General features: G+C 38.4%; 1 protein-coding gene across 1 annotated transcript; it reads left to right on the top strand.

The window, feature by feature from the left end:
* Window positions 1-4,154: 4,154 nt before the first annotated feature.
* Window positions 4,155-7,859, top strand: LOC146464131 (bile acid-CoA:amino acid N-acyltransferase-like). The gene is made up of 3 exons (XM_085083752.1): window positions 4,155-4,702; window positions 5,446-5,453; window positions 6,567-7,859. Exons 1-3 carry the CDS (start codon window positions 4,182-4,184, stop codon window positions 7,259-7,261), a joined length of 1,224 nt encoding a protein of 407 aa, XP_084939878.1. The 5' UTR covers window positions 4,155-4,181; the 3' UTR covers window positions 7,262-7,859.
* Window positions 7,860-9,246: the final 1,387 nt, after the last annotated feature.

The raw sequence follows: 9,246 nt of genomic DNA, 5'->3' as shown, positions 1-9,246 counted from the left end.
TTTAAAATATCGACGTAATTATTTCCAATAGAAGTTTGTGAAAATGCAAAAATACAACACTTAACAATACCAGAGGGGGTAATATTACGCTTTGGTCACTCACCTGTCACCAGTCACAAAGCTCCAATCTCAAGAAACTCGCTATTGAGCCCAGTGGACAACATTTCCTGTCCTGTTCTGATGGTTTATGGCACCGATGACCTTTGTATCCATCCCGAATTTTCAGTGATGTATACACAGAATGCGTTGAGGAATATTGGCAGAGAACACCTGTGCTCCGTGCTTTGTTATTGGAACGCAGGACATCTAATTGAGCCACCATACACCCCGCACTGTTATGCTTGTTACATGCATCATTTTGGCAGATGGAAAGGACATTATCATCTAGTGTGGGGAGGAGAGATGAAGTGTCATGCCAGAGCTCAAGAGGATGCCTGGCCAAAAATCTTAACTTTTCTGCAAAAACATCTTGAGACTGTCAAGAGCAAACTGTGAGAAAGCTAGTTCATGAAAGAGTTAACGTGTTTTATGGAGGAAATCCAAATTCAAAATCTTGAGCATGGAAACAGATGTTCCTTTTTTTGCTTCCCCCCCCCCCCCCCCTCACCTCTTTTTATTTTCACTCAAAATCCAAACATCAGATCAGAAATCCCTTATGGAGTTCAGAGTCGAAAAGGATTGATTCGATGAGAGAAGAATTTCCAAAAAGTAATCAGATGTCAAGTGGTTTTCCATGCAAGATTTACTAATGTGTCGCTTTTTGTTTTAGGTAATTTTCTGTAATATCTCATAAAATGTTATCTCTAAAATCACAACCCCGGTATTTCCTGGGCAAGATTAGTGCTTTGGTATATCATGAGGGTCTCAATGGGGTGATGGCTTTGACGGTTGACGGTTGTCAAGGTGGAATGTCTTCCATGCGTTAAAGTTAAAATTAATTTTTGTGTTTTTTAACATTAACAATAGTGTTCTGGAGGTTGTTTTTATTTTGTTTATTCTTTCAGCCGGAAGTTAGTTGTAATGTGAATTTACACGCAAATAGAGTTCAAAAGACCATAAAGTGAGTATATTTGGGAACACTGAAACTGGCCGTTAAAACGATTCTTTGAGAGCCATTAGTCCTGAATGAGCAGCTGAAATAATGATGTCTGAAAGATCTTGTTCAAAAACGTTTGATTGTTAACAATAACTGCTTTTTTAACGATTGACGGTAAATTTTGCCCTGCTTTGATGGTTGACGCTTAAATTTCAGACTTTGAGGGCTGACGGTTAACCGTATTGCCACTGATTGAGACCCTCTATCATCAGGTGTATGATTTAAGCTGATGTGGACCTGCTAATTAAACAGGAATATTCAGCAATTGGTGTAACAATGCATGCAACAAAATGTAACAAGTATAGAACTACTTATCTATGTGTCGCAAGTATGGGTCCCGCAGTCAGTCAAACTGATCGAAATTATCGAGAGAATACAACGACGTGCAACTAAATATATACTCTCACTAACCTACAGGACTGGTATCTCGTATAACAACAGACTAACACTCACAGGCCTTATCCCTCTGTGCTATTGGCATGAATACTTGGATCTAGTCTACACTTATAAATCTATTGTTAATAGTTCTGACACCAATTTTAAGATATCTCAACCTATTAGAGTTACAAGGCGTTCTGCTCCAACTAAGAGTATATTACTAGATATACCTAAAGCTAAGACTGCCACGTTCCAGAACAGTTTTTACTCAAGAGCCTCAAGAGCATTTAACACACTTCCAGACTTCTTGAGAGACAATACAAAATCTATAGATGTATTTAAAACTAATTTGAGGGCATACTACCTAGATTTGACTTTAAATGTGTACGATCCCGCAGTACCTCAAACTCTCAAAAGTGTCTGCATAAAATGTAATCAAAGCAGATCATTACCTGTATTATTAGTTAAAATTTGTTGTTAAACAGTTGTCAATACTTGATTATTATGCTGTAATTTCATTTATGCAAGGAGTCTCGTTATTGGAACTTATCGTTCCGTGAGTTCTCTCCTGTCAGAGGTTTCTTCCTATTGTTTTTTCTCCTCTGGCGAAGTTTATAAATAAATGACAAAAAAAATTATACGATAGAATGACATTGAAATAAGCAGCACTTATTTCAGAAAATATACAAAATTTATAATCACTGCCGCCTTAATCCCTAACCGACATTAAAAATAAGCACTATAATTGTGCAAAATTGAGAATCCGTGTCCTTAGTGATCCCTAAAAGAAACATTTTTGTTAAATAGTTTGTTGTAATAGTTTGTAATTAAATTAAGCTTAGCTCCGGTAACTATATTTATTATACGGTTAAACGTATTTCACATTGAATTTAATTTGTTGTTTGTTATATAGTATCTTGCTATTTGTTTCTATCATGGAATTGTATTTATTTTAGGGGTTTAACTATAAGGTGGCTTTTGTTTTGTTGTAATTGTATTTAATTTCGGAAATGTATGTAACCTAGTAGCAGATCTTGTAACATCGGTCTGTTTTCTTCGCTTGACCACTTGTGCCATATAAACTGATAAACCCTTAGTAATCTCTATAGTCTGTGCTATGTTAAAGAATAATTATCAAAGCACATCGAACTAAAAGATTTCTTATCATCAGTGTTTATATGTTCTCTTAAAGCATTTTTAACTCGGTCTGTTCGGCCGGACTTGAGTTCCTGAGCATAGAAGGGAGGCGGGGGGGGGGGGGGGAGATTGTCCCCCCCTCCCCTCGTAACTTCAAGAGAGTTATAGCTATGACACAAGCGCCGATCAGAGATAAAGCAAGAGAAACGCGAGAGATTTGGCGCAGTTTCATGCGGTCCGCAAAAATTGTACACTTAGTAGAATCTAGTTAATTTCAAATGTTCAGGAAGAAGCAGAGCCTAAGGTTGATAGATTACTTCTCAAACTCATTAATAATTCATCTAATGAAAGCAAAGAAAATCACTTCTGTGAACGGCGTGGTTTTGACATGTGTTCCCCTTGAATTTCTCCAAAAATTTTTGATCATTTTAGAAGCCATATCAAACACGAGAAAGTGTGTTTAATCAGATATCCAAACACATCGAAGTCGTTAACAAAAAATCGGCTGCCACTAGAATCGGGGTATACTATTTTATCTTCAGTAGAGAGGGGCCTTGATCAGTAGAACTGTTTTCCAGGTGTCATTTTAAAAAGGTATTTTAAACTATGGTCACTTATTAAATCCCCCGGGAGTAGAGGCATTTCATCACCTGAAATGGACCTATGATGGGGCTTTTGAACGGCGTTTTGGCTCGGGCGAGGAGTGAACAACCAATAACCCAAAAATTCAATTGCCCCGGGGGGATATTAGTACTTCGATTTGACAGGTACATTATATTCTTATGCGGCTTGCTTCAGTCCGTTGGTATTTCTGAAGAATAACAATTTAGTCAAATACGTCGCCTGCTTACAATCTATTGCCAAAAGTCCTCGGTGGACCATTCGGCAATACTAAAATTGATCTTCTTTCCCATTTCACTCACGTTATTTCGAGTTCCGTTAAAGGACGTAAAGCTCGCGATTCTTCTGCTCTAATCACCGTACATGACTGGGATTTTACTCAAGAGTCTGCCATCAACTGTCGGAAGACCTTCACTGAAACCAATTGGATATGTTTTTTTTCAAATCATTGCCTTCACGGCTTTCTGCAGCTAAAGATGGACAAGATTAGTTCTCGCAGTAACGGAATACTTGTTAACGAAACTGGACCATTATTGCAATGCTCCTATAGACACAAAAATGTTTTTTTGTTCGCTCAAACCGCTTACACTTGAAGCTTATTATACATCTGGGCCCTTGTACACTCGCTTGTGAGAAAATGAGCTCATTGTAACAGTAAAGATGGTTATTGATTTTGCTTTTGAACTCTTTATATTATTTTACTTTTTTGGATGCGCAAGTAAAAGCAAGATCCATTTTGTAAAGAACAAGTAACTACAAGCTGTATAGGAAGGCTTGATACTCGGGTTAATCAGTGAATAAGAGGGAAGAGGAGGGCTCTGTCCCAGGGGATAATATGTGTATCCATACATGAAGACAAAATGTGTCACAAGGTTTACCAACCGCTGGCTCAAATGCCTGAGGACTCCCTGGGCTTCACCGAAACAAGGGGAGCTCTCCCGGATCCGGGATGGAGGAAACACGACAGCCTGCTGCAGTTATTTGTGTAAAACCCGTTTCTTCGCTTATTGACAAAAAGGTTAAAATTCTTGCGTCTAAACTTGAACCGAATCAGACCGTTACACTGGAAGCAAGAATAGTCGGCGACAAAGGTGAAGTGTTTCGGTCACACGCTCATTATGTTGCCGATAAAGAAGGGGAGGTGGACGTTTGCCGTGACACATCCTTGGGTGGATCTTACAATGGTGTTGAACCCATGGGATTATTATGGAGCATGAAACCTGAACCAGGACAGAGAAAAGGAGTTCGTCTGTTGAAATCAGATGTCACCAAACCTTATGATGTCGAGGCTAAATGCTATAATGGTCATATAACTCCACATGAATCTCTGGCATCGCCTCGGCCATTATCAAGCGCGACATTTCAGAAATGGTACATAGCAGATGGAGTGAAGAGAATTCCAGTGAGAGAGGGACGAATTCGTGGGTCACTTTTCATTCCTCCGGGAGATGGACCTTTTCCTGGTATGTAGTGAAAGTTGTATTTAGGTATCGTTTATCATAAGGGGGCCATTGGGCAATATTTACAAGTAACTTCCCAACCCCCTCAGCTCCTCCCCACTTAGAAGTTTGCAAGTGGCTAGTGCCACTTGGTCAAGTAAAAATAGTTTGCGAGACTGAGGTCTGTAACAGTCAACATGTTTGTTTTACGTTTTGCAGTGATCTTTTTAAACTTTAGTTTTAAGGACTTTTAGCTTATGATGTTTTTAATTTCCATTCAAACATTGTCAACACATATATGGAGCTAGCCAGCGTGCAGACGTCTCGTATTTCTTCCTTAATTTCTTCCTACGTCAAAAAACGGACATCTGCGCCATAGCAGTTTTAATCGTGTTCCGGTATCCTGTTGTTTCTCAAGGATCCGTGGACCACGCTTTGATTGGATGCCAAACAAATGTCCTTTGTTTGTGAAATGTTTGGTCTATTCTGATTGGCCATCCAATAAATAATTATGAATAATTATGCTTGCGTAATTTTTGTGCGAAAAACATGGCGGCCAAATGTGTTCAATGTGTGTGTGTGTGTGTTATGTTTTTTGGCCATTACGAAGCATAACGATCGAAATCTCGTTGAAGGTTAAGGTTGACTTTGCTGTGACCCATGCACCACCATATATATGCAGAACTTGTGTTGGAAAGCTGCGAAAGTAACGTGCTCTCATCAACAACTTGAGAAATGTAGAGGAGGAAATTTACAAGGTGTACTGTGTTGAAGCTTCGAAGGTAGAGCTACTGATCCAAAAAAGGAAAAAGATTGTCGAAAACGATGACGAAAGTCCGCCTTCTAAACGAGTTCTACTGGACAAAACCGTTTTTCGCTCCCCAGACAAACCTTCGCATAATTAACAGGATACCGAAACACGATTGAAACTGCCATGGCGCAGACGTCCGTTTTTCGACGTACAGGAAGAAATACGAGACGTCTGCACGCAGGCTAATATGGAGCATAGGTAAATGTGTTCTTAGACTAGGAACCATTATTATTATTATTATAATTTATTGTTATTATTATTAGCATAAATGTCTATTACTAATCAAATTTCATTGCCTGGTGCCTCCAACTGGCGAAGATATGGCCATCCAAAGTCACTAGTACCCAGACTCCCTTAGCAGCCTTATTTTTTTCAAAAAGAAGTAAACCACCCAAGTTTAAGTAATACTTATCAACAGCCTTCCAACCATGTTCTTTGTTTTTAAATTGAAAACACCTTATTCACACAGGGAAGTCAAATGCTTTTTTGGGGTGTAGTCACATGACTTATGATGTCATTACCCTAAGTTTAATATGACAGATAGTTGATGGCATGTATTATTTTCACATGGAGTCAAATCGCTTGACTTCGCTTGACTTCGCTTGACAGTATATTTAACATTCAAATTTTTTCAAGTGCAAGGGATTCTGGAAAGGTTCTTATTATAATTAAATATTACTTTAGTAATTATTATCATTATCATTATCATTATCATTATCATTATCATTATCATTATCATTATCATTATCATTATCATTATCATTATTATTATAATACCTCCTACCTGTGATTTTTCTGAAATTTTCTGGCTTGAACCTAAACCACTGTGTCTCAATCACACAGGCAAGTGAAAAACAGCAAGCTGTAAATTAAAAATATCTCACCCTATTTGGTACGATCAAATATTTTGAATTCATTTTTTGCACTTAATGCCCTACACTTATTAAAAAAAATACACTAACTACACTAACTAAAAAAAATTGTAGGGGCAGTAACAACTTCATAGATACAGGGTACCATTTTTTTTCCCTTCAAATGCAAAGATCTTTCCAAGGCCAGGTTGCTGACGAAATGGTGGTGTAAGTTATTGAGAAATTAGAGAGGTACTCATGTTACTTTGAAGAAGCAGCTAATTGGCTTAGCCATCACCCCGAAGTCATTCCCCATGGTATTGGCGTTCATGCCACGTGCTTTGGGTCATGGATTGCTTTATTGATGGCCAGTCTTAAAATGAATGCTGTCAAGACTGTTGTAGCCATTTCACCAGTCATAACTGCTAGTTTAATGCCCTTTGCATATAAGGGGAAAATCTCAAGTGGAATAACCTTTGTCAAAGAACAAACACTAACAATACCAGAGGGGGCAATATTTCGCTTTGGTCACTCACCTGTCAACAGTTACAAAGCTCCAGTCTCAAGAAACTTACAATTGAGCCCTGTGGAGAACATATGTTGTCCTGTTCTGATGGTTTATGGCACGGATGACCTTTCTGTCCATCCTGAATTTTCAGTGACGTATACACAGAATGCATTGGCGAATAATGGCAGAGAACACCTGTGCTCCGTGCTTTGTTATTGGAATGCAGGACATCTAATTGAGCCACCATACACCCCGCACTGTTATGCTTGTTACATGCATCATTTTGGCAAATGGTCAGGACATTATCATCTAGTGTGGGGAGGAGAGATGAAGTGTCATGCCAGAGCCCAAGAGGATGCCTGGCCAAAAATCTTAACTTTTCTGCAAAAACATCTTGAGACTGTCAAGAGCAAACTGTGAGAAAGCTAATTCATGAAAGAGTGCATGTGTTTTGTGGAGGAAATCCAAATTCAAATTCTTGAGAATGGAAACAGATGCTCCTTTTTTTCCTTTCCCCCCCCCCCCTCTTTTTATTTTCACTCAAAATCCAAACATCAGATCAGAAATCCCTGATGGAGTCCACAGTCGAAAAGGATTGATTCGATGGGAGAAGAATTTCAAAAAAATAAGCTGATGTCGAGTGGTTTTCCATGCAGGTTTACTTATGTCTCGCTTTTTGTTTTAGGTAATTTTCTGTAATATTTCATAAAATTTAATCTCTAGAATCTGCACAACCGATATTTCCTCGGCAAGATTATTTCTTTAGTATATCATGAGGTGTATGATTTAAGTTGATGTGAACCGGCTAATTAAACAGGAATATACATCAATAATTGATGAAACAATGCATGCAACAAAATGTAACAAGTATAGAACTACTATGTAAACAATTATATGATAGAATGACATTGAAAATAAGCACTAATTGCAGACAATATAGAAAATTAAGAATCCATGGCTTTGTTGATCCCTAGTGACATTAAAATAAGCACTAATTGAAAATGTACAAGACTAAGAATCAGTGTCTTTATTGATCCTTAAAAGTAAAGCTTTTGTCGTATAAAGAAACAAATGCTAATATGTATTGTTTTTTAAATTGTATGTATTTTTTTTTTTGGTTTTAAGCAATTATTGAAACTTTTACCAAAAGATAAAACAAACTAAATGTCTGGTTGCCATGGAAGCATCATGTCACATGAACAAATAAATGTCATACGAAATTGTTGTCAGATAAAATTTAGGAAAAGTCACAACGTTTTGCTGTATTTGCTTAAAAATTAAGAAAGTTATGAACGCCCAAAAGTCAGCACGGACACTGGGCACTAGTCCGAATGGGGTTCAATGTGGACAATGGAGATTAAAATTTCAAATAAGTCCACCCTTTTCCGCCTGAGTGTTGTATTTTCATACTTTGGAGAACGCTTTATTTGCCGTTCCTAGCATGCAGTGGCGGAGCATTTGTGACTAAAATGAAATCAGTAGCCATCCAGGAGACTGCTTTCGAAAATGCAAAGCCCTGACTGTGATACTCTAAACATGCTTTCCCGTTCCTTGGAATGTGTATTTTCAAGGAAGCCACCTTTCCATAACCACAATGGATGGTACAACTAGAGACCTTTCAAACTACGATCCCTACCAGATTATGACAACTGGACCCAGGAAACTTGGATGACGGTGTGCATGGGCGGGAAAATGGGTGCGATGAAGGTTTATAGTCTAGCCCTGATTGTTCGAATACGATATTCAAGAATCATTTAGTGTTCCGGTAACTAACTCCAATACCTAATATTTAACGATTGTTCCACGAGTGGGCGTTTATCATCCATTATGGGCGTATATCATCCAAAAAAGCCGCCGCCTTCCGCCACGGACTCACAACCAAAATCTGGAATTTTTTGGCTACCTTTCCTAACCCTCAATATAAATGCTAGCCGCAACCTACCTAAGCTAAATTAAGCTAACCGAAGAGCTATGTAGGCTAACCGGAGAGCTATTTAAACGAGCCAGATATTTAGGCTAGCCGGAGTGCTTTCAGGGGCACCCAACGGATCGTTTCGGTAAATTATCTGTTCGGAAGGCCCTTAATCCCCTACAATTCTCTAAAAATAATTTTCGCCTTGAATTTTTGTGATATGGGAAATTTAAGGCCTGGTGTTTTCGGATTGATAAAAATGTCGTTTCGGGTACCGAAAAAAGGTCAGCTAAGATTTTCGGAAAGGAAATAAGACCTAAGTTTTTTGGGAAATGGACAAAAATGCCCTAGTAATTTCGAAAAGACTCGAGTTCCCCTAGAATGACCGAACGGATAAAAATATAGCGCAGCTTTAAATGAATCTACAGAGCTTTAAAGGCAAGCCAGATAGCCTAAAATAGCGTTTCAAAGGATCTGAGAGGAAACTCCCATT

This window comes from Pavona decussata, unplaced genomic scaffold (assembly GCF_977016875.1).
Source record: "Pavona decussata unplaced genomic scaffold, jaPavDecu1.1 SCAFFOLD_169, whole genome shotgun sequence".
Classification (NCBI taxonomy): Eukaryota; Metazoa; Cnidaria; class Anthozoa; order Scleractinia; family Agariciidae; genus Pavona; species Pavona decussata.
This window is presented reverse-complemented; position numbering and strand designations above follow the sequence as displayed.